General features: G+C 35.8%; 3 protein-coding genes across 3 annotated transcripts; 2 read left to right on the top strand and 1 right to left on the bottom strand.

Moving 5' to 3' along the window:
- The first annotated feature begins 1,998 nt into the window (after window positions 1-1,998).
- Window positions 1,999-4,913, top strand: LOC132064591 (pentatricopeptide repeat-containing protein At1g20230-like). Its single transcript, XM_059457625.1, has one exon. The coding sequence runs from the start codon at window positions 2,230-2,232 to the stop codon at window positions 4,105-4,107; it is 1,878 nt and encodes a 625-aa protein (XP_059313608.1). The 5' UTR covers window positions 1,999-2,229; the 3' UTR covers window positions 4,108-4,913.
- Window positions 4,914-6,250: 1,337 nt separating this feature from the next.
- On the bottom strand, window positions 6,251-11,571 carry LOC132064590 (uncharacterized). The gene is made up of 7 exons (XM_059457624.1): window positions 11,269-11,571; window positions 8,672-8,771; window positions 8,433-8,553; window positions 8,220-8,341; window positions 6,874-6,995; window positions 6,636-6,795; window positions 6,251-6,553 (listed from the first exon to the last, which is right to left on the bottom strand). Exons 1-7 carry the CDS (start codon window positions 11,393-11,395, stop codon window positions 6,439-6,441), a joined length of 867 nt encoding a protein of 288 aa, XP_059313607.1. The 5' UTR covers window positions 11,396-11,571; the 3' UTR covers window positions 6,251-6,438.
- A 4,151-nt stretch (window positions 11,572-15,722) lies between these two features.
- On the top strand, window positions 15,723-25,304 carry LOC132064589 (uncharacterized). Its single transcript, XM_059457623.1, has 21 exons — window positions 15,723-16,135; window positions 17,824-17,956; window positions 19,059-19,195; window positions 19,296-19,341; window positions 19,590-19,802; window positions 19,940-20,443; window positions 20,522-20,656; window positions 20,735-20,950; window positions 21,031-21,120; window positions 21,196-21,443; window positions 21,528-21,616; window positions 21,916-21,956; window positions 22,336-22,366; window positions 22,451-22,573; window positions 22,658-22,875; window positions 23,007-23,102; window positions 23,220-23,332; window positions 23,479-23,614; window positions 23,703-23,807; window positions 23,919-24,241; window positions 24,895-25,304. The coding sequence occupies exons 1-20, from the start codon at window positions 15,861-15,863 to the stop codon at window positions 24,117-24,119; spliced, it is 3,150 nt and encodes a 1,049-aa protein (XP_059313606.1). The 5' UTR covers window positions 15,723-15,860; the 3' UTR covers window positions 24,120-24,241; window positions 24,895-25,304.
- The last annotated feature ends 570 nt before the right edge of the window (window positions 25,305-25,874 follow it).

Below are 25,874 nucleotides of genomic sequence, written 5' to 3'. Positions count from 1 at the left end.
TTCAAAAATAAAATCATGCCAGTTTGAACAATGATTCTAGGACTATTGATCCCGGGAGGTTTGGGAGGTGGGGTTAACGTTATAGCCAAATAATAATAATACTACTTAAAAAACTTTGCTGACTAATTTAAACGCAAAATCCAACCTTTTGAACATATGAAAGAACAGTAAGTTGATTCTAGTGTACAATTTTCGATACAAATGGTTAGAACTAAAATTGACTAAAAATTGAAGTAGGGCTATTCAGCAAAGCGACAGAATCCCAAAATGGGGAATATGAGAGTTGTGGAATAAAATACACCTGAAAGGGGTTGGAGGTAGACCTGTGCACGAATCGGTTCGGTTCGATTTTGACCATCATCGAGTTGAAATTTTGAATTTCTAAATTCTCAACCAAACTCGATCCATTCTAGGTTCAATTCGATTCGTTTTTTATTATCTCGGTTCGGTTACGCAAATCAATTTGTTTGGTTTGTTCGAAAATTAAACAAGCAACTATTTTCATTTCAGTTTTAGAGTAAACATAACAAAAAATAATGAGATGCTAAATTTGCAGCCTTATAACCAAGACATTAACCAAGAAAAAATCATAAACTTGCAAGCATAATAGCATATAAATAGCAAAACAAGAGCTTGATAACTTGTGCAAGCATACAAATCCGCCAACACCACATTACATATACCAAATTAATAATCCAGCATCTTGCAACTTGCAAGCAGACAAGCATAATAACTCAGTTTGCATCCTAAAAAACCCAAAAAAATTGCAGGCTAAGATCAAATTAAAGAGCAAACAAAGCCATGGGTGGAGGCAAAAATGGCTCGTGAGAAGAACGCTTAAAAGATGAAAGACCAAAAGGGAAGTCAACTTAGGCCAACAAGCAGGCCATTAATATCTAGTGCAAGGTGTGCATGCAGACATTCATTTGCACCACTTCTGAGCACTACAAAAAAAGGGTAATTTGTGAAGGTTGAAAGTTGCACTTCGCGGGGGGTTTTAGCCTCCGCTAATTGTTTGAGGAGGCTAAAATCCCCGCAAATTGTAACTTTCAACCTCGGCAAATTACCATTTTTTTTTGTGTAGTGTGAAGTTAAATAAATATTACTTCACTATTAAGTATTATGCGTATATATAGTTAGACTATTAGAGTATTAGTCATATTAGTCATTAGTGGCATATAAATTCGGTTTGTTCAGGTCGGTTTGGTTGATAATTAAAGCCAACCGTATTCGAACCGTTAAACCATAATATTTTAAAATTGCATTTGTAAATCGAGATCGAATTGTATTATCCAAATTGAATTATCCGAATTGTTTTTAATCGGTACGGAAATTCGGGTTGAACCGATTTGTGCACAGGCCTAGTTGGAGGTGGGAATGTTCTCCGGTCTCGCCCTTGGGCAAAGACCTTTTATATTTTTAGTGGGTCGGGTGGGTCAATAAAATGGGTCCTTGTTTATTTCTTACGATTTTAGTTTTAAATAAAAATCACTTAAATAGGTTGAGTGACTTTCTGGTTAGAAAACAAAGTTGAGTGATTTTTTAAGTGAAACACTCATAGTTAACTGTCTTTCTTGTTAGAAAATAAAGTTGAGTTACTTTCTGAGTGAAACACCATCTATGATATTATCTAAGTTTTTTTTTTTTTTTTTTTTTTTTTGTTATATGGGAAAGGAAAAAGATGATTCATTTTTCAATCCTCAAAATAAACTGGAAAATCTCTCCAAAGACATCAAAAAGAAAGAAACATCAACTGCTACGGAAAATAAATAGCTCTAACAAAATACTCAAAAATGAAATAAATTCTAAAGGGCATCGAAATATATAGGTTTAATTAAAATATGTCTCTAAACTCTTACAAAAGAATTAAGTCATAGAATTAGAAAACATAGATCAAAGTACAGGTATTAATCCTGGGAACTTATATTAACTAACAACAAACAATGTAACAAATAAATCTCTTCCTAAGAAAATATAAATTCTTTTATTTTTAGCACCTTAGAACATGGAGTTTCTAATTTGAATCAAGTTAACACCTCTTGCTATACATTCATAACATACAAGTGCAAAAACTTGTACTAACATTATAAGTAAAATTTGATCAGAAAAATGTAAAGGAAAGTAGGGAAATCAAATGGAGATGAACACTTCCATATTAAATTGAATCACCTCCAAAGTTCAAACATTCCGTTTATCCCATGACAACAGAAACCAACTTCCAGAAAAACAATGTTGAGACTCCTCTTACAACCATTGTACCAAAACTCATTTCCACCATCTACTTACGCACCCATTTTCCAGTTCTTGATAGGCAAAAATCTCCTCAAACTTGGCCAACAAGTACACGCTCACATGGCCATTCGAGGTATTCTTCCCAATGGATTAATCGCAGCTAAAATGGTTGCCATGTATGCTAGCTCAGGTGAACTCAAATCAGCTTCACATATTTTCGACAATGCCACTGAACCCACGTCGATTCTTTACAATGCAATGATTAGAGCACTTACCCTTTATGGAATTACTGAAAGAACAATACAGCTTTACTTCCAAATGCATTCTTTAGGCTTACGTGGCGATAATTTTACCTATCCCTTTGTTTTCAAGTCATGTGCTGATTTATGTGATGTTTGGTTTGGGAAATGTGTTCATTGTTTGATTTTGAGATGTGGGTTGGTGTCTGATATTTATGTTGGAACTTCTCTGATTGATATGTATGTGAAGTGTGGTGATTTGGTTGAAGCACATAAACTGTTTGATGAAATGCCTGTGAGAGATGTATCGACTTGGAATGCGTTGATTGCGGGGTATATGAAAGATGGGTTGTTTAAATATGCTGAGGAATTGTTTGAGGAAATGCCAACTAGGAATATTGTGTCGTGGACGGCTATGATTTCGGGGTATGCTCAGAATGGTTTGGCTGATAAGTCGTTGCGATTGTTTGATAAGATGTTGGATCGTGACTCGGAGGTGAGACCTAATTGGGTGACGATTATGAGTGTGTTACCTGCCTGTGCACACTCGGCTGCATTGGAGCGTGGGAGGAAGATACATAAGTTTGCTAGAGAGACGGGATTGGAGAAGAATCCTTCGGTGCAGACAGCTCTTATAGCCATGTATGCTAAATGTGGCAGCTTGGTTGATGCTCGTTTGTGTTTCAATCAGATAAACCCCAAGGAGAAGAAGTTGGTTGCTTGGAATACAATGATTACTGCTTACTCATCTCATGGTTGTGGGCAGGAAGCTGTTTCGACGTTTGAGGATATGTTACGAGCTGGTATACAGCCTGATGGAATCACATTTACTGGGTTGTTATCGGGTTGCAGCCACTCGGGTCTTGTGGATGTTGGTCTGAGATATTTCGATTGTTTGAGTTCAGTTTACTCTGTGGAGCCGAGAGAAGAACATTATGCTTGTGTGGTTGATCTTCTTGGTCGTGCTGGACGATTGGTGGAAGCATATAACCTCATTTCTCAAATGCCAATGGCAGCGGGAGCAAGCATTTGGGGTTCCTTATTAGCTGCTGGTCGAAGCCAACGCAACTTAGAAATTGCAGAATTAGCTGCTAAAAAGTTATTTGTCTTGGAACCAGACAACAGTGGGAATTACGTAGTGCTCTCAAATATGTATGCAGAAGCCGGAATGTGGGAGGAGGTCAACGACCTAAGGGTCCAACTGAAATCACAACGCATTATGAAGAATCCTGGATGTAGTTGGATTGAATTTGAGGGGAAAGCTCATTTGTTCCTTGGTGGAGATACAACTCATCCACAGGCGGAGCAAATATACATGTTTCTTGAGGCACTGCCAACCAAAATAAAAGCAGCTGGTTACATGCCAGATACTACTTTTGCCTTGCATGATGTGAGTGAGGAGGAGAAAGAGCAAAACCTAAGTAGTCATAGTGAGAGGCTGGCAATTGCCTTTGGCATTCTTAATACAAGTCAAGGTACAGTTCTCCGTGTGACAAAGAATCTTAGAATCTGTGGAGACTGTCATACTGTTATAAAACTTATCTCAAAGATATATGAAAGAGAGATCATTGTAAGGGATGTGAATCGGTTTCATCATTTCAAAGATGGTTCCTGTTCCTGCAGAGACTACTGGTGACTAAAAATGAAGTGTAATTTATCTGTTCATATCAAAATCAATTAACAAACTCAGATTGAGAATTCCTGAAGTTTCTATGCATGACCGTCTCGGAGACTACCAACTGTAATATCAGCCTTGTTCACCGTCCACACTTGGGAGCAAATTATTAAACCCCAGGGGCATTGAATGTTTATTTGTACACAAGCTGTCTCCTCATTGAACTATCACCCGTTGGTGAATAATAATAAGCCTCAAAATGATGGGAAGTTCGTTTTATGGAGATTTTTGATGTTGAGGGTGAACTGGTGAAGTATCCTTCCTTGAGAAGTGTTGTTTCCTTGGTTTACTCACTGAAAACTGTAATGATCAACTTTTGGAAAAGCCATGCATTTAAAATCTCACAACATGACTGGTGGGAGGAGATGAACTTTATCACAGTCAATTGTATATCAACTTTGAAATCTCCGGTGTTGCTGAGACACCAATACTAGGAACTTGATTTTGAGGATGTAATTGCCGTTACAGGGAAGCTCAACACAGCAATAAACCATTGGACCTGGTATGGCCTTGCGAATGGTGATGCTCTTGTTTACCTCAAAACAAAGAGAAGTTGAATGTGCCTGAGCAATTTGTTAACCAACAAATCGTACTTATAGTATAAAGATTAAATTCAACAATTCCTCAATAAGATTGACAAATGGAATGTACTCGAAATATGAGAATGTAGGTCATGGGAATTGAATTTTGTTTAAGGTTTTGACCGTCATTTATAACAGGGGGTATTCCCTGACATATCCAGCAATTGTACATGAGTTGTTCTCTTCCTTGGTTGCTTTTGTATTAACATCAGTTTCACATGCCCCAAAAATTAGGATGTGCATTGTAGCTAATGTCTCTTTCCTAGAAAAAAAAAAAAAAAAAAACGAAAAGGGTATATAACGGAATGAATCGGATTTGAAACTGCTATCATGCTAGAAGGCTGTGGTTGTCATTGAAATAACGCACTAGCATGCAACTCGAACTCTCGACCTCAGGATTACTCAGAAGCTATGAGACCTACGCGCTAGCCAACTGCGCCACCACCCCGTTGTTGTCCATGAGCAATTAATTTCTATACTATGGTATGGTGAAAGTGGAGTCTACACGGAAGATATGTTTTCAGAGACAGGAACTGTGCATTGCAGCTTTCGTGAAACTTTTAATTGAAGTACCAAAGATAACACAACTCTAACCCAGTAAAGTTCTTAAAGAGTATGAATTTTAATTAATTTTTTAAAAAAAATTATGAATTTTAATGAGTTTAAAAAAAAAAAAATCTGTTGTCTTTTTATATGATTTCTTTGAAAGGAGAAGCAGAGTTACTTTTCCTTACTCCATAAGAAATTGCAATTGGTAGAGTCTATTCAGCTTCGTGTATTCCCTCTTTTGCTAACGTCCTTACATTAGCCATAAGATGGTTTAGCATTTTATTGTGTTAAGAAAAGTTTACTATTACGTGTCAGATGGTAGATAGACCAGAACGGTAGAAGGCAGCTCTCCCATACTCCTTTGTTAGATCAGTCAATGTAAGTTTGCTCCCACTTAAAAGATGTTTACCAAGTAAAAATAAATAACACATAAGACCAGAGGCGGATCCAGGATTTAAACTTTAGGGGTTCAACCTTTTAACATTCTTAGCGTATAAACCATTATTTAAAAGTTATGGGGTTCATATCTACTATTATAGCAATTTTGATAAATTTTTACACATAAATTTATGCTCCGTGTCGAAAGTTTGGGGTTCAATTGAACCCCCATCCAATGTGCTATATACGCCCCTGCATAAGACATTTCAGATTGTTCTTGCTGCATTAGCATACAGTGGTTTTAAAGTTAAATAGTTTATTTTTCTTAACTTCGGATGATTTTTTGGTATTTATTCGCATGTGTTATTTGTCTTCCACGTGATTTGATGGCTTTGCAACAAAATGGGGATAAGCAATCTGACCCTTGCATGTTCAACTTAAGGAATATGAAGTCGGACCAGCAACCATACGAGCACCACCGATACAGTACAAGCTTCACCAACAACTATGACCAAGGCTATAAGCGACTACTGTTAAGCATTCCTAGAGCATGTCTGATGTATGCTACTGGCAAGGCTCACGGTCCAGACATAATCTACGCGGCAATATACTTCTTTTATACATTAACACGTGATTCGTATACATTGATGAAGAAAGTATAACTTTCTTTCTGATGAACGGGAAAGTACTAGATTATTTGTTTTCGACACTTGTTTTAGCCTCTTTTTTTCCTGTTTATAGTAAACTAAAAGAGTTTGTGTCAATGAAATAACAAGCAGTCCCCTTAATGGGATTCCTCAACTGCGACACTTGAATAAGTACAAGTGTGACTCTCCATTTCTGCTCCATTTTGTTTTGCTTTACTCCAAGATATTCTCCAACTTTGATATAAACTGATCCTGTAGGAAAGTGAAATTGAATCATGTAAATGACAATAGCAAGCTGAAAGTGAGGATTCAGAGGAGGGAGAGGCAACTGCACCTATTTGGTTCAATGTCCCTTTTCGCAAGCATTAAGGTCAAGAAGACGGGCACCATTGCAGCACATAAATGTTTGAGTGTGTGGCCACTCACGATATGATGAGTCCAGTTGTAGATTGGCTTATCAGCTGCTTCTTCAACCTTTGCTAAAAGATAAAACGCTGCATTATGCAGAAAAATCTCATTTTATATGCTGCAGGAATTAGGTCATAGAACCCAAAGGACAAAAAAATTCAAACCTGCAGCCCACAGCCAATAAGTGGAATGCGTGTACATCGGAGGCAACAAAATAGCCATGAGTGGGATGGCTAGGCATGGTACAAATTGAACTGCCCCATAAGGACGGAGATCATCAAAGAACCTTCAGAAGGAAAATGTACAATCACACAGCAGTTCTAGCTGAATAAACCAAATGATCTCAAGGAAAAAACTCCAGTTATTTACTATGGATCTATACCATCCACTCCCCTCTAGGACACTTAGAAAAATGAAGATGCAAGAAAAAGAAAAATCACATCCAATATATTATAATTTTGGATAAATCAAAACTGGGACTTAATTCAATAATCTTCCTAATCCTAATCAGGCCTTCTACCAAGCTGAAACTCAAGGAAGATAGTTGGTTCCTCTTAAGGACACCTAACTCTATAATCTTACAATCTCCAAGGACAACACGATTGCAGAGGGTAGTTCAGTTTTTTGGAAAGCTGGCAGAGGCGGAGGAGTAGATTCTCCCTTATGGAAAGTGAGAAAAGCAGGTAAATTTTCAGTAAAGTAATGCTATAATGTCCTGACCAACTCAGTTACAAGGGAACTTGGAAACAACTATGGAAAGGGAAACCTCTTGAAGTGGCTTACTTACTTGGATAATCATATATGATGCACTGTCTTACACTACCCTTATGCACCTATTGTAAAGGGGCTTCAGTATGTGCAGTAGATATAACTTATGCCAAAGCTGTGATGAGAACTTTAAGCATATAATTTTGCATTGCTCTTTCAAGTGGCAGTTATGGTATTTGTTTCTGAACCTTTTTGGTATCATGGTGGGTGATACCTAAGGATGTTAAAGGTACTCCAGAAAGTTGGCATGGACAGAATATAAGGAAACCATTGAAAGCAACATGGATGAAGGTACCCTTATGCACCTCATGGATCATCAGGAAAGGAAATACAGGTGTTTTCAAGGAAGATCCGAAGCTAAACAAAGTGTAGAATATAGAGGCTTACAAATCTTGGTTTTTGGTTTAAATGCACATTACATATGATTTTGACAGTCTGATGAACTTCATAAATCCTTAAATACTCGGTAGTCTACTATTATGTAATTTTGTAGTATACGGTATACCCACTTGGGGTTGCTTTTTTGAGTAATGTAATTGTCTAACTTATCTAAAGAAAGAACGAAAAGAAGGAACACCAAAGGAGAGGACCCTAAGAGCATATTATATTCCAAGGATACACTTCGCATTTCTTCAACTATTTTTGTTTCTTTTTCCTTTTTCTTTTAAAAAGTAACTTTTTTGGGTGTGAGGTGGCTGGGGGTGGGGGAGTTTATTAGCCATTGTCGAAATAAGAAGCTTACCTCCAATACATGATACTAACTACACCGGCGAGAAGCAATGGAATGAGAGACAGAGTTCCCTTTCTCTCATCTATTCTTTCAATAATAAAGATACCAATGATAGACGTAAATGCAACAGTCATCTGCAACAGTTAGAGATAAACTGTCAAAAATAAGCACGCAAAAGCACATGAATAACAGCTTGCACCTAACATTTAGTACTTAATAACCTACTGGCAATCTATCCCACACAAGACGAGCATCATTTGGCTTGAGATGATAGTATGAGGACCCAAAAGCAACCGCTGCCACACCAATATAGAAGCACGTCCAACCCCAAAGCTCTCCTTGCAAGCTTTCGATGCACATGTCAAGTGGAATTAGCTTTAAGTACTAAACATATAAACTAGAATAACGAATCACAAATTCAAAGCCTTAACCATCAGAAAAGCAGACATATGTTAACAGTTTACCTCAGCTTGAAATAATTACCGTGATGGCAAAGTACAAGACCTATCAGACCGATCACAAGGAAAGGGAAATTTGAGACCACATTCAGTGCATTGGGAATCCCTAAAAAGAAAACGAAGGCATGAAAAACTGCAGCAGCAAATTCTAAATGTATACATACCACCCACTAGCCAAGCAAAAGGAACTGCTGACATGAGAACAGGACTGGCAACATTCTCTTCACAATTAAAGGTAAATCTGATTTTACATATTGTGCAATCTAAACTAGGGTAAATTTCTGTCATCATGGAATTCAAACTTGTTAACTTCCACCGCATTGAAGAGCAAAGAGACAGAATATTTCCTATTTTAGCTCAAATTGAAGTTACCAAATCCGAGTGGAAACTACCAAGGTAAATCCGAAAATCTAATTAAGCTAGAAGCTGTTTTTGGTGATTGATAACCTAGAATTCAGTTTGCGTTTGCAGAGATACATAGTGGACACGGAACTAAAAATAGAAAATTAAGTGTACGGACATGGGTGGAGATTTTACCAAAGGATAGTTCACATTTGTCAATCAGATGAAGCATACGCAATTGGAGCTTATGGGCAGAAACAAATCAATTTAGATAGTCCATCGACGTTCACTATGAACCTATAGGTACTCTTTATGAGAACTATGGACATTATCTAATAGTAAGAAGTCTAAAACAAATTCTTTTTATATACATTCAAACCACTATTGGTCATATTTCTCTTTATCAAGAAATCACAGTAGGTATACAGAAGTTTTCTCGAGCCTATTCATATTGTACCTAACATTATTCGATGATACCAGTGGGACTTCGGGCTCTCTCATTTAGCTAGGTCCACAGTTCCAGAATTTATACGCAAACTAAGATCGATAAAAGGAAGTTTTGTAATCATAGTCCCAAACCCACTGTCAAATCCTACTCAGTGGAATATGGAGGTACTTATGGCAGAACAGAAATTCATACACCATTGATTTGTGTTTTGGGGGTACGAAGGCAATAATTTGGCCGAATCCAAATCCTTTATCAACTAGTTGCAACATTGGATGACACCGATAAGGATTGTCGATATTTTGAGGCGGAGACGGATTTAGGATTTAAACTTTAGGGGTTCAACCTTTTAAGATTCTTAGCGTTGAACCCATTATATTTTAAAAGTTATGGGTTCATATCTACTATTTATTACAATTTTGATAAATTTATAAGCCGCATCGAAAGTTAAGGGTTCAGTTGAACCCCCATCTAATACGCTACATACGCTCCTGTTTTGAGGCCCAAAAGAATATTAGAAAGAAAAAAGGTTAGAAAAATGGATTAGGTGTCCATGATATTTTACTTGTGATTTCCTTTAACACAAATCCTCAATAGAACTTCCAGTAATAGAGAACGAAAGATTGGTACTGTACCAATAACCTTGAATCTTTAAGTAAAAAGGGTTGAGATGAGATGTAAAGTGAGGTTACTGTTATTATCTGGATTCTATTTTAAAGCAACTCTAGTTTAGAGGTATTTCTCCTTGTACCTCTTTGAGTAACACTTAAACATTAAAGGCGAGAGAACGACGTTTAATTCATGTACGTGTACTAAGCTTTTCAAATTCACTATGATCATCCACATCTATAGCAGAAGCTAAGTTTACAGATGTACACTATGCCTTTGGTGAAAAATCAAAGGAAAATTCAGCATATAACAGAGAGAACACAAGCATTCTGCTGCTTGCTTTATTTCCCCCGAGTATCTACTAGAAACTTCTACATTTTCTTGTTATTATTTCCTCTTAACCTAATTTAATCATGTAGTCACAAGCCAATCACAGAAGTCCCAGTTCCAAATGAGAAAATCATCATTATTCTGACATGAGATTGGATCAGAACGGCTATAGGTAGTATAGCATATAACAGATACAAAACCAATTGAAAATATAAATAGGTTATTGCCATTCATCTTTCAGAAACTTGCACACAGGTAGCGGAATACTTGGCCAGAGTGATCCCAGGGGCGTAGCAATGTATGTCGAAGGGTGGTCAGTCGAACACCCTTCGGCAAAAAACTATGCTATGTATATAAGCCAAATATTACTTTTCATACATATATACTAAACCTAGAAAGTATCCTTGAACGCCCTTATTGAAATTTCTGACTTCGCCACTGGTTATCCCCATACCAAAGGACACAGCAAAATGAGCTAATATGTTGTTAAAAATGAAGAAATTTAACAATATTAGCACACAGGGGCGGATGTAGGTCGTGGCCAAGGGGTAGCCGAACCCCCTTCGGCGAAATATTACCTTGTATACACAATGTTAAAATTATTTTTTATGTATATATAGTACATATTGAACTCCCTTGACTTCTTCATTTGTTAACTAATTTATATTTTTGAACCCCTTAGTGTGGATTCGGGCTCCTTCAACCGAATATAAGTTGAAGACTCCGGAGCAACAGTGAACCGACAACTAAAGAACAACGACAACCATATGAATCATGACCTAGAACTCTAACAGTAACACAAATTGAAAGCTAAAGATCCAAATTTGAAAGAATGAAAAAGCATATAGTAATTACTAATATTGAATGATGCGTATACCGAGAAAGTTGCGTTGATCAGCAAAATCATGATATTCTTGAGACTGAGGAATTGCTGGAGTAACAATCATGAGCACTATAAAGCAGATGATTGCAACTACCCATGCCCACACACTTCTCTTCCTCATTTTTGTGTGCCCTAACTCTGATGAAGCTCAAGTTCTGCTGATTTTCTGGTTAGCTTTTTCTCAATGGAAGGAAACTTACCCGCTAAGTCGCTTGACTTTCAGAAAACGGAATTTTCTTCGGTTTAATCCATGTGAGTTTTGAGATTTTCCACTCACAACTGTTATGTTAAAATATTTTTCGTTTTAAGTTATTTTTGAGAAAAATGTTCTCCTATGTTTTGGTAAATGAAAAATATTATTTGTAAAACTATATATTAAAAATTAAATTAAATTATAATATTAATAAAAAATGTCATATTTTTTCATGAATTTCGTGAGTTCTAAGGATTAATAATATTTTTTTTCATATTCTTAATTTATTAGATATTGTACTCGTATGTGTATTTCGTATTAAATTATAAAGACAACAAATGGAATAATGAAAGATACACATTATATTTAAATGAAACCTCATTTGAAGTATATAATTATATCTTAATATTAAAATTTAATAAAATAAAATTATATAAGTAGAGATAAACTAATAAAATTATATAAGTAGAGATAAACTAACTTTGAAATATATATATATATATATATATATATATATATATATATATATATATATACGTCTCTACTTATGCTTCATACTAGTAGTTGTAGTATTACTCTTGTAGTTTATTGTTCTTCTTGTGCTTGGATCATCGCATGCATTTGTGGTAGTTACAAAAGATAGCTTTACCATGATTTTTATATTATTTTGCCTTGACTTTTTATATTACTTTGAATTGTTGTTCTTATACCGAGGGTATATCGAAAACAGCTTCTCTACCTCGCGAGGTAGGGTAAGGTATGCGTACACTCTGCCTTCCCCATACTCCACTTTGTGGGATTCAACTGGGTATGTTGTTGTTGAAACTAGCTTTGAAATTTAGAGTAAATTCACGATGTAATTAATTTAAATAAGCTATGATAGTTTGTTTTTTATGTCGAATAAAATAAAAAATGAAAGCATTCCTAAAAGCTGACATATGGATAAAAAATGAAAGGCATTCCAAAAATTTATTAGGTACGTGGAAGAGAAAATATGTTTTCTAGATAAATCAAATGGTTCCCAATTCCAAAAGAGGAAACCTAATATAAATAATAAAGAAAAATACCATTCATTAGTGAAGACAATGAGCCCGTTTGGATTGGCTTATAAGTTGCTTATAAGCTGTTTTCAGCTTTTTTGAGTGTTTTTGTTTTAAACCCATTTTGTGCTTAAAATAAGCCCAAAAAAATAATTGGGTCCGTTTGGCTTAGCTTATCTAGAGCAGCTTATAAGCAAAAAAAAAATAAGTTAGGCTACCCCAACTTATTTTTTTTGGCTTATAAGCTGCTTTTTTTTAAGCCCAGCCAAACAGGCTCAATTATGGTTCCCAATTCCAAGAGAGGAAATACTTCATCAGGAATCAAATTATTTTCAATTCAAAGACCTCCTAATATAAATAATAAAGAAAAATACCATTCATTAGTGAAGGCAAATATGGTTCCCAATTCCAAAAGAGGAAATACTTCATCAAGAATAAAATTATTTTCAATTCAAAGAATTCCTAATATAAATAATAAAGAACAATACCATTCATTAGTGAATCAAATTGTCTTCCATTCTAAATAAATATATATAAAAAAAATTATCCTTTTGAAAAATAAATTATCCATTTTCTGAGATCTCTTTTAGAAAGTCTAATACGCGAAACGTAGCAGCTAAGGGTACCTTGTCAAAAAAAATAAAAAATACAAAGACATTCTAACAACTCACAATGTAAGATTAATTATTATTTATAATTTGATTTGAAATATATCATATAGTAACAACGTTGATCACCAATTCGTTTTGGAGTTTCGTGTTTTTACTAGCACTTGTATAATATTGCAGTGTAAATAGATAGATATTAATATTAAATAAAAACCACAAGCTTTACAAGTGTGTTTGATATAACGAAAGTTGTTTTTTCACAAATGTTACGTTAAAAAACATCTTCGTAAAACTATATATTAATAATAATATTAACACATTTCTTTTAAACTTTTTGAATTCTAGAAATTAATAATAATATATTTTAATACTCTTAATTTATTAGATTTTGTACTCATATATTTATTTTGTATTAATTATTATAAAGTCAACAAAGAAAATCAATGAAAGACATAAACTATATTTAAAAATAAAATCTCATATGAAAAATGAGATCATCTCATAATATCAAAGTTTAACGGGATAAAATTATATGAAGGGCCTTGTATGAATAATGATAAATTAATTTTGAAATTTAGAGGTAAATTCACGATAGAAAATAGTCAAATACGCTAAGATGATTTGTTTCCTATTCGGAATAAAATGAACTTAGGCACTTTCTACGTTCAAGTTTGAAGGAAATTTAAATTCACTTGCGGCAATCAAGGAACTGAAGCTACTAATGGTGTTCGTTATCATGTCTTACAATTGTTGGACAATCAACGTGGCTACCAAAACATTGGATTTCTTACTCCAAAAAAATAGACTAACCTTAGATGATGCCACATGTGAAAAGACGCTTGGAGGCTCACGCAGCACAACCGGCGAGTGTTTGTTATCATGTCTTACAATTTTTGGAAGTCAACGTGGCTACAAAATTGTTAAAAAAAATAAAAAAACGTGGCTACAAAGACATTAGATTTGCGCACATACGGAAAGGCGCTTAGAGGCATCTAGAGTCTCACGTATCACAATCTGCGAGTTGAGCCAAGCCCATTTCTAAAATTTGTGACATAGATAAACAAGGTATTAAGAAAAATGACATATAAGGTACGTAAAAAGAGAATAAATTTTCAAGGTGAATCAAATGGTTTCCAATTCTAAAAGAGGAAATATTCCTCCAAGAACCAATTGTTTTTTCAATTCAAAGAACTCTTAAATAAACAAAAACATTCCTAACAACTCATAATGTAAATGCTTATTTATAATGGGAAATTTGCACGATTGCCCTTATTCGGGGGTGGTCTTTAATTTTTGTCCCTCAAATTGATGGTCTTTAATTTTTGCCTTTCGCTAAAATTCTTAGTTTTGAGTTCGAATCCCCGAAAGTCAAAAATTAAACTCTGCCTGATTAGGTAGAGTTTGACTGCAAACTCTACTTAAGGCAGAGTTTTGCCTTCAGGCATAAGGCAAAACTCTCCCTTGAGGTCGAGATTTGCATTAACACATTTTTTTTTTTTACTCGGTAGGAATTTTGCAAAACTCTGCCTTAAGGCCTAACTTTTGCTTGAACAGGCCTAATTTTGGTACGAAACTCCGGCTTGCATTTTTTTTGTTTTTTTTTACAGAGCCGGGATTCTAACCCCAAACCTCGGTATTAGGCGAAAGACAAAAATTAAAGACCAACAATTTAAGAGGCAAAAATTAAAGACAGTGCCTTTGAAGGGCAATCCGCACAAAAAATCATTTATAATTATAGTTTTGCCCGATATGAAATATATCATATATAGTGTCAAAGTATCACCAAAAAATGGTAGACGGTATAAGGCAGGATATACCGGTATTAAATTTTTGGGTTAAATTTGTACCATGTTTGGTTTGAGTTACTAATTAGTCCCGGTATAAAACTATATCACAATCTTGGATAATATTATCCCATTTCCTAGGTGGTATAACTAATACCAAGCACATGTTTTGGATTATACATAATATATCTCACCTTTAATCCAATGAACCAAACAAAGAATAAGTGCGAAATAATCCAAAGGTTATTTAGTCCCAGGATTATAATCCCAGGACTATAATCCCAGCATAACTTTGTCCGCGTACCAAACGACCACGTATAGTATTATAGTCAGACCTCTCTATAACGGTACCCGCATATAACAGCACCTCTCTATAACAGCCAAGATTTTTCGAAACCGATTTTTTATGTTATATTTTACTTCTCTATAACAACATTTCACCTATAACAGTAACAACCAACTTTATAACAGTACGTTCTTTGTAAAATTACCACCTATATAACAACTATCTTTTTTTTTTTATAGTATAATAATTAACCATCTTTATAAAAATAGAATATTTATGATTACTAATAATAAGAGTAGAAATTTTGACCAAATATTTGATCATTTAATACACTATTTATGACAAAAAATATCATATGAATATTTATATATATATCAAATCGAAATATTTTTTATCAATTTTAACTACTATATTTTTCTAAAAGTATTTAAATAAAAATCATTTTTGAAGAAAACATTACGAAATCAAGTTGACGTATACCGACGACATTCCGGGCAGTGTAGACCAGCAAAGCCCCGTGAGCACGCAGCCCCACAATAGAATTCACACTATTCCCTTCGCACTATATAAACCCAAAACCCTGGAACTCCCGCCGCACAGGGTTTCTCTCCTCCACAGCCGCCTCCATACTCTCTTTCTCTCCAAGGGATCGAAGAGAGCGAGAATAGTCTAACTATGGCGCAATCACTGGAGCTATTATTGATTCAATTTCTTATGCCTGACAATGACGCTAGAAGACAAGCTGAAGACCAAATTAAGCGTCTTGCGAAGGATCCACAAGTGGTTCCATCATTGATTCACCATCTCCGTACCGCTAAAACGCCTAATGTTCGGCAACTTGCGGCGGTACTCCTCCGTAAGAAGATCACTGGTCACTGGGCTAAGTTAACTCCTCAGCTCCGTCAGCTCGTTAAACAATCCCTAATTGAGAGCATCACCGTGGAACACAGGTCCTTTTGATTCATTAATTATTTTTTCCCCGTATTCAGTTCAGTAAGTCATTGAGCACTTTGCACGAAACATCTTGCTATTTGTTGATGATCAGTATTGTAACTTTATTTGCCGAAACTAATTTGCTAGGTGCTGCTATAGAGACTCACATGTGTATTCGTATGCACATTTAAAAATAAAACAATGTGGTATTACTTTATAAAGTCTGATGGATTAGAATGAACTGGGAGTTTGTATGATTATCTAATTTAGTTTGAGTAGTTTAGTTTGATGACTCTGATGTCTGCCAATGAGTTTCTGATCAAACTGCAGATTATAACACATGTAACATATTTATTTGCTGTTCGGAGTTGGAACACAGGTCCGCTTGATTCATTAATTTTTTTTTTCTTCTCTGTATTCAGTCCAGTAATTCATTGAGCACTTTGCACGAAACATCTTGCTATTTATTGATGATCAGTAGTGTAACTCTATTTGCCGCAACTAATTTGCCAGGTTCTCTGTGGATATTTACATGCGTTTTTTTATCCACATTTTTCAAAAACACTGTGGTATTACTTCATAAAGTCTGCTGGATTAGAATGAACTGGGAGTTTGTACAATTCTCCAATTCTTTTTGAGTAGTTTAGTTTGATGACTTATGTCTGCCAATGAGTTTCTGATCAAACTGTAGATTATAAAACATGTAACGATATTTGAGCTTTTAATTCAGTGTTTTGGAAGTGAGAAAGTGAGAAGCTTGAAGCGAAGCACACATTTTTTTAAAACTGAAGTGCAATTTTATACAATTTTTTTTTTTTTGAAAATTTGCCTAACCAATAACTCAATAGAAACAACATATTAGGCAAATCTTTCAATTCTTAAATTAAAAGTTAAATAATAGATACTAGAACTAGATAGTCAATAATAGAAAACAGAGGAGAAGTGAAGAAGAGAAGAAGAATAGAAAACAGAGGAGAAAAGAAGAAGAGAAAAAGATTGAAAAAAGAGGAGAAGAGAAGAAGAGACAATCAAAGAGTAAGATAAAGAAGAAGAAGAACTTACCTTGAAACCCTAGAATTGGAGGAGGAAGAGCAACGAAGAAGATGCGGAAGTCCGTTGCAATTGTTTTAAAATTGGACTTAAAATTAACCCTTAATTCAATTGAATTTCCAAAAATCTCATTTTTTTCGCAAAAGCGACGCATCACGCCTCGCCTTGCTTCTCTCTTCTTCTGCTGAAGCAAGAGCTTTTCTGATCCCGTCTTGCTTTAGGGAACAAAAGCGCTTGACCTGTCGCCTCGCCTCACATCACGCTTTAAGTGCTTTTAATAACACTGTTTTAGTTCATTTTTAAAACTGATGAAGTCGATTTTGTTCACTTATTATTCTCATAATAATGGATGGAAGTATCAGTGATTTGTCACGCAAGCTGATTGAATTAGAGTTGTACTTCCTATAGTAATTTTTATTTGAAACTGGTAAAGTTGTACTTTCTATAGTAATCTACTCAATGATACATGTGTCTGAAAAGTTAGATCATGACCTTTACATTTTTCTCTTTATTTTAGTTTTTCTTCGTAGATGCATTGAATTCCCTTACCTAGGTGCTTTTATTAGGCCTCTATTTGGATAATTTTCATGGAAGCTTGGAAAGATGATATTTAGCCTGCAAATCATACTGATCTAATGTGATGCTCATTTTTCAGTCCTCCGGTGAGGCGAGCTAGTGCAAATGTGATTAGTATCGTTGCAAAATATGCGGTTCCAGCTGGAGAGTGGTCAGATTTGTTGCCATTTTTGTTCCAGTGCAGTCAAAGTGCACAAGAAGAACACAGAGAGGTATCCTATACTTGATTGGCATCACATGTTTTAGTTAGATGAACACTTGATATGGTCCCTTTCTTTTGCAATTACTGCAATGCAGCTTTTGGGTTGGCATAAATGAAAAGTTTCATAAACGCTATTTCAGATTTGAGATTATCAAAAGCCGTGTCTTGATGGCTTATATACCATCCCGTGCTGGTTTGCCCACCATTCCATCTGAGACAACATTGTTACCACATTGTTAAAAATATCAGAATTGTGTTAGTCCTAGGCTCTTATTGCACTTTCTTTTTTAATTTTCGGATTGAAAAACTACAAAGTGGAGCAGCTTATACCCAAAAATGTTTATTGCTATATGCCAATAAATTCCTTGCAATTGCTAGATCTTATCATTCCGAGGCTATTATAGAAGTATGATGATACTGATACCTTATGTTACGATATCCATTAACCATTCGTAACTGTCAAGTGTAAACACCCCCTACCCTCTGAAAAATAGTACTTAATTTTCCCATCAGACTGAGTATGAAACTTCATTCTGAAAATTCAACGTGTTTGGCAGTTTCAGCATACTGCGAGCTTTTGTCTGAATTCACGTAACACTGTGGTAGAATGCCTGTAAAACTTTTGTCAGTTCCTTTTATTTTTCATAATGAGGACTGTTAATGGAACTAATGAAAAAGGGTTTGGTGACACGGGGCTGAGGGGTGCTCCAATTGGGAAGTGCGATTAAGCAAACAGAATAAAACTGTCACCGTCATTTTTTTATGAAAAGGTAAAGAACTGTCAGTATTATAACTACTTCTAAAAACAGGCTGAAAGAATTGATTCAGCTCAAGTTTGTACCTTTTGAATTCAATCTGCTATGATCAAGGTTTCTTAATTAAAATCTGCCTTAGAATTGGTGTTACTATCTTGTACTGTTTGGAGTGACGAATGGCCTCAACTATAAAATCTGAGCATCAGTAAATTATTAATCCATGAAAGAAAATGTTGCAGTCTTCCCCTCCCCTTGGATTGGGATAACGATGACCTCTGTTCCATGTTATGCAATTACCGGTAGGATTACTTATTTTTAATGGACTAATGGGCGGTTTCATTGTTTTGGTGATGCAAGGTGGCTTTGATTCTTTTCAGTTCCTTGACTGAAACTATCGGGAATTCTTTTCAACCATATTTTGCTGATTTGCAATCATTGCTGCTCAAGTGCCTTCAAGATGAAACAAGTAACCGTGTCAGAGTTGCAGCTCTCAAGTAATGTTTGTTTGAAAATCTTTAGTACTGCTGAATCTCTTGATCCAGAACCTACATTTTATAATTCTTAACCGCAACTGGGATTAAATCATGTTTACAGGGCAGTTGGATCTTTTCTAGAGTTCACTCATGACGAGGCAGAAGTGGTGAGTATTTTTTGTTCATTATGCTATCTAAAGACTCATGCAGCTTCCATGTTTTAATTTATTGTAAAGTTTTTATTTTCAAATATTGTTAGAGCAAACTCGGCGTAGAGGCGGAACATGGTGAAATTGTTGGGATCACATGAAAACAATTTGAGTCTTGAGAAAAATTAACAATGCCTGTTAGATTTAAAACATCTTAACTTCCATCTTAGCCTGAAAATGTGTCTGCTCCTGTATCCTGCTTGCAGGTCAAGTTTCGAGAGTTTATCCCTGGCATTTTGAATGTGTCAAGGCAGTGTCTTGCTTCAGGCGATGAAGATGTTGCTGTGCTTGCTTTTGAAATATTTGATGAGCTAATAGAATCTCCCGCACCTCTACTTGGGGATTCAGTTAAAGCAATAGTGCAGTTTTCTCTTGAAGTTTGTTCAAGTCCAAATTTGGAGTCGAACACACGCCATCAGGTAGGAACATGATATGGTTACAGCTTAGTGAAACTTTTGGTACTTCGATTTTGTGATGTTCACATATGTTTTTGCCTGTTCGAGATCTGTTATTGGTTCTTAAGTGTTTTACTTTGAATTGTTGGTTCATTTTTCAGGCTATTCAAATAATCTCGTGGCTAGCGAAGTACAAGTCGAATTCTCTTAAAAAGTACAAGCTAGTAACACCAATTTTGCAAATAATGTGTCCATTGCTTGCTGAATCTACAGACAGAAGTGAAGATGATGATCTTGCTCCAGATCGAGCTGCTGCAGAAGTAATTGATACCATGGCTCTGAATTTGTCTAAACATGTATTTCCACCTGTTCTTGAGTTTGCTTCTTTAAGCAGTCAAAGTCAAAATGGGAAGTTTCGCGAAGCTTCAGTTACTGTTTTAGGTGTTATATCTGAGGGTTGTTTGGAACTCATGAAGAATAAACTGGAACCCATTCTACACATTGTCTTGGGGGCTCTGAGAGATCCTGAACAAATGGTGAGAGGAGCTGCTTCATTTGCCTTGGGCCAATTTGCTGAGTATCTGCAGCCCGAGATAGTTACTCACTATGAAAGTGTCCTCCCGTGCATTTTAAATGCTGTCGAGGATGTATCTGATGAAGTTAAGGTGCGGACACGCTAAGACATAATTAAGTCCTTCTGCTGGTGCCTATTTCTTCTAAAAATGGTTTCTGTTCCTGTGCAGGAGAAGTCTTATTATGCATTGGCCGCATTTTGTGAGAACATGGGTGAAGAAATTCTTCCTTTCCTGGATCCTTTGATGGGAAAATTATTTGGTGCTCTCCAAAGTAGCCCTCGTAATTTGCAGGAAACTTGCATGGTAAGTGTCTTTTCAGATGGTTTAGAAATAGCTTTTTTCGAGTCTGAAGTTGTGTCACCCTGTCTCCTTTTATTGCAGTCTGCTATTGGTTCAGTTGCATCTGCTGCTGAACAAGCATTTGTTCCCTATGCTGAAAGAGTTCTAGAGTTGATGAAAGTTTTCATGGTGCTTACAAATGATGAAGACCTCCGTTCACGAGCTAGGGCTACTGAATTAGTTGGGATAGTTGCAATGTCTGTTGGCAGGACAAGGATGGAATCAGTTTTGCCGCCTTTCATTGAAGCTGCAATTTCAGTGAGAAACTTTATAAGCTCTTTACATTTAGGGCTGCTTTCATATTTACAAACAATTCTTGATAGGTTTGATGCTATCAGGGTTTTGGTTTGGAATTTAGCGAGCTTCGAGAATACACTCATGGTTTTTTTAGCAATGTAGCGGAAATTCTGGATGATGGATTTGCTCAGGTACCACTGATGTTTTGGATCTTTATACATTTAAGTATGCTGTTTTCTCTTCTATAACTTCCTCTTTTGAAACAGTACCTTCCGCATGTCGTTCCTCTGGCATTCACTTCCTGCAACCTAGATGATGGTTCTGCTGTTGATATTGACGATTCTGATGAAGATGAAAATGTTCATGGATTTGGCGGTGTGTCATCTGATGATGAAGCGCATGATGAACCTAGGGTTCGTAATATCAGTATAAGAACTGGTGTATTAGATGAGAAGGCAGCTGCAACTCAAGCCCTTGGCTTATTTGCTCTACATACAAAGAGTTCTTATTCGCCGTATCCTTTTCTACATACATACAAAAGCTTATCTTGTATGACATTGATGCTAATGGTTTTCTGGATTCCTTAATGTAACCCAAGTTACTTGGAAGAGTCACTGAAGATTTTGGTGAAGCATTCTAGCTACTTTCATGAGGATGTTCGAATGCAAGCCATTATTTCTCTCAAATGTGAGTAGTAATGGGCTGCTTTCTGTTGATTTCATCTTAATGTTACTATTTTGCTTGTTGAATGCTTGACGTGGGGCATGTATGTTTATATGTTGTATAACATGTCAATCTGTCTATAGCCGTTTCATGTGTTATTAGAAACTGGATTTTGAATATCTATATGCGATTAAGTTTACAGGGTTTAAAAGTTTCTGATACTAGTTTTGCTGTGGTAATTTCTAAGATGATGCCATTTTATTTTCAAAACTACTAGTACAAGCTAGAGCTATGTCCATAAGCGGTGATCTCTTTGATTGCAGATATTTTGATAGCTACACAAGCAGCATTGCAAGGTCATAATGTGAGTGATGATCTATCTCCGACATCATTTTTTTATTTAGTTTATCATCTATATCTGCAAGCAGTTGATGCTTTTTATTGATCAGGCTTTTTCAGTTGAGGTATTACATGACTACTCTTTGTGGTGATGCTATTAAATATGCACTGATACTTTTAAAGCTCATAGTAATGCACAGCAAGTCCTGGATAGAAATAAGCATCTGAAAACTAATTTAGTATAGGTTGGGCCATTGAAGTAATTGTGCTGCCCTAGGCTGAAGTGTCACACATTTTATTATTTAATTACAATGTCTATGTAAGCTGTCAATGAAATTAGTAGCCTATGATAATATTTATGATTTTAATGAATGCTTCATCTCTTTTTTTCCCCTCTTTGACAGGAGGGAATGGCAAAGATAAAAGAAGTTTTTGGTAAGATTTGTCTTCTTCGTGTCAGTCATATAATCTGTGATGCAAATGTATCATCCGAGTGTTTACAAATGTTTTGCTTTGCAGATACTGTAATGAAAATTTATATAAAGACAATGACTGAAGATGACGACAAAGAAGTCGTTGCGCAAGCTTGTACGGCTGTTGCTGACATCGTGAAAGATTTTGGTTACATGGCTGTTGAGCCCTGTAAGTGTGCACATTTTGGTTCCTTCAGGTTCTCCAGTCATTAAAAATAAATTCAGGATTAACTTGTGTTTCCCATCTTTATAGATATCACTCAGCTTGTTGAGGGAACTTTAGTTCTGTTACGTGAGCAGTCTGCTTGTCAACTCGTAGAATCAGATAGTGAAGCTGATGATGACGACACTGAACATGACGAAGTGCTAATGGATGCTGTTTCTGATCTCCTCCCTGCATTTGCAAAGGCCATGGGTTCCCATTTTGCTCCTATCTTTTCAAAGCTGTTCGAACCTTTGATGAAATTTGCAGTGAGTTTGGGATGCTCCCCCCTATAATATTGTTTGGTCAAGTTCTCAGACTCCCATCTCATGTTTTTTGTCCTTTGCCTTAGAGATTAGTTTAGTCACAGTGTTTCATTGCATAACCCCTGCAATTGCAGAAAGCATCGCGCCCACCTCAAGATCGGACCATGGTCGTTGCAACCCTTGCAGAAGTTGCTCAACACATGGGTGCTCCTATTGGTGGTTATATTGATGTAAAATTTTGAAAACTAGTTAATTGGTTCTTTTCTTCTCCTCTCCAACACACACACACACACACATATATTTTGATAGTTCTGCAACTGAATTGAGGAACATTAATCATCCTTCAGACTGTGATGTCCCTGGTACTTAAAGAATTAGCTTCAGCAGATCCTACTAACCGAAGGAATGCAGCATTTTGTGTTGGCGAGTTGTGCAAAAATGGTGGTGATGCTGCTTTGAAGTATGCTTTCACATGCACACCTTGTTTACCCATCTACTTCTGTTCCTAATATATGTTCTGAGTTTGTGGAGTTGTAGCCACTGATATATTTACCATTTACCTTCTTTGTTGGTACATCTAAATCTGATTTATTCACTTTATTCTAGATATTATGGGGATGCTTTACGGGGCCTTTACCCATTATTTGGCGAAGCTGAGCCAGATAATGCGGTGAGAGACAATGCTGCTGGTGCGGTGGCAAGGATGATAATGGTTCATCCAGAGACAGTCCCACTGAATCAGGTGTAGAATCTGACCTTTCTATTGTTTTTGGTGTTGAAGGTTTCCCTCTATTTGCTATGGTCGTTATATCTTCTTGTACTTTCTTTAGGTGCTACCTGTTTTCTTGAAAGTTCTTCCTCTGAAAGAGGATCATGAAGAATCAATGGCAGTCTACAGTTGCATATGCAATCTTGTTTTGTCGTCTAACTCTCAGGTATTTTCACGCCTTATCATAACTTCACGTTAATTGTCATTCTCGATTCCTTTATGACGTGGAATGTGATATTAAACACGTCTTTACTGCTGTTGTTTTGTTAATATGCAGATCCTATCTTTGGTTCCAGAGTTGGTTAATGTTTTTGCCCAGGTTGCAATGTCACCTGTTGAAACCCCTGAAGTCAAGGCTCATGTCGGAAGAGCATTTTCCCACCTATTTTCGATTTATGGTCAACAAATGCAGCCTCTTCTGAGTAATCTTCCACCTGCACATGCTAATGCCCTTGCAACTATTGCACCTCAGAGCTGACATGTAAAGAGCCTTTAAGAAGAGCAAGTTTATCTGGTGTTTTTGAAATATTAAAAAATCAGCTTATTCTTTAGACATGCATCCATGGTGGAAGAGCAGCTAATTAGGCTGATCGCGTCCAGGTATATTGTTATTTAGACCTTTGCTATCATTCTTCTTTGCAACTAAAGGTTCAAGATACATGTGCTTATCAAAAAAAAAAAAAAATGATTCAAGATACATGTCAAGTAATTCATTTTGACCAGCAGTTCAGATGTCATTATTTTAATTCTATTATTGATATGCTTTTAACAAACCTGAGATATCCAAGTTCCTACTTAACTTGGTTGGTATCATCTACCTTACTGGTGGTTTGTTCTAATTTGTGTTCGGTAGATCTATTTATGTTTTCTTGTAGCGTGATTTGTTCACCTTATAAAAAGATGTTTCATTTAAGTATGCATGTATGAACAGTTTTTGCTCATGTTTGCCTCTTGCATTCCAAAACCTCCTCCGAAAACAACTTCACGTTTAATTTAGTCTCTGCCTCTGAATATCCCATTTGACGCTGTAATAAAGATTGAAAACAAGCTTGCTTTGATATTGTGTCCACTATGCTTCGTTACCTCATAATTCCTTAATAGCTTTTACGTGTAATGTTCCGTTCCTTTTTTTTTCCTCCAATAATGTTCCATACTGCGAACAAGTCATAAATGGATACAGACTTAGTTCTGCTGTATTTGTCTGTCAGAGGTGATTTACTCAAGATTTTGCATTTTTTGTATTCACTTTGCAGGTTTGCGTTGTTTTAATGTTGGTCAAGTGTCAAAGTTTTCCATGGAGGTGCAATATCTTCCATTTTGACATATTCTATAGAAGAGTGTCTTTTCTTTCTACTTTCACGCTGAGGGATGGAGGAGAGCTGCGGTAGGGATGGGGTTTGTTAGCCATTTTGAGATTGTTTTATTTTATTTATTAGTTATAAGGTGTCAAAGAGAGGAACTAGGAAAAGAAAGGGCTGCTGGAAGTTATGTTGTGTGAGGTTTCTTATATTATCTATATATATTCTTTGTTGAAAGAACTTCAGTGTGTATATGCACAATTCTTTGATGTTTGTATAATTTACGACTTATTTTTTGAATTGAAATCTTGTCACAGTGAATGTGTTCACATTGTAGGTCAATCTTTAAGATCTTTCGGACTGAATCTGCTAGTTGAGCCTTTAATTTAATGAATTAAATGGCACTGCTGATTGATTTTTCTCTCTTTTACTTTTCTTGTTTTAGCTGCAATTAAAGCATCATGCTCTTGGTGTTTAGGATAAATAATTCTTTCCACCCAAATCAAACCACCTCACCCCAGAAAAAGAAAATCATTGTTTATATTGAGAATATGAAGTTGTATATCAAAGTTTGTGTAATTGTTGGTATTGTTATCAAAAGCTAAAATGATGTTACACCAATGTCTATTTTCAAGTTACAACAGGGATTGGTATCAAAAGCTAAAACGATTTTACCTCCATATTACAATTTCAGCTTTCAGGCCCCTCGAAAATTGAACATTTCACGTTTAAACTGATTTTATGTATCTGAGTACTAGAAAAGAATTTCACTACACCATGGTAGGATGAAAATTGAAATCGGTGATCCAATGAAATAAGCGAATATAGGTGCTATACAATTATACTTTGGTGATTGCAGAATAAAAAAGCTAGAAAGCATTGTAATAATTGGAAAGACTTGAATTATAAATGAAACTTATATTTCTAACTGAATT

Source organism: Lycium ferocissimum, chromosome 7, assembly GCF_029784015.1.
Source record: "Lycium ferocissimum isolate CSIRO_LF1 chromosome 7, AGI_CSIRO_Lferr_CH_V1, whole genome shotgun sequence".
Classification (NCBI taxonomy): Eukaryota; Viridiplantae; Streptophyta; class Magnoliopsida; order Solanales; family Solanaceae; genus Lycium; species Lycium ferocissimum.
Note: the sequence above shows the minus strand (reverse complement) of the source record. Positions and strands in the feature narration are given on the sequence as shown.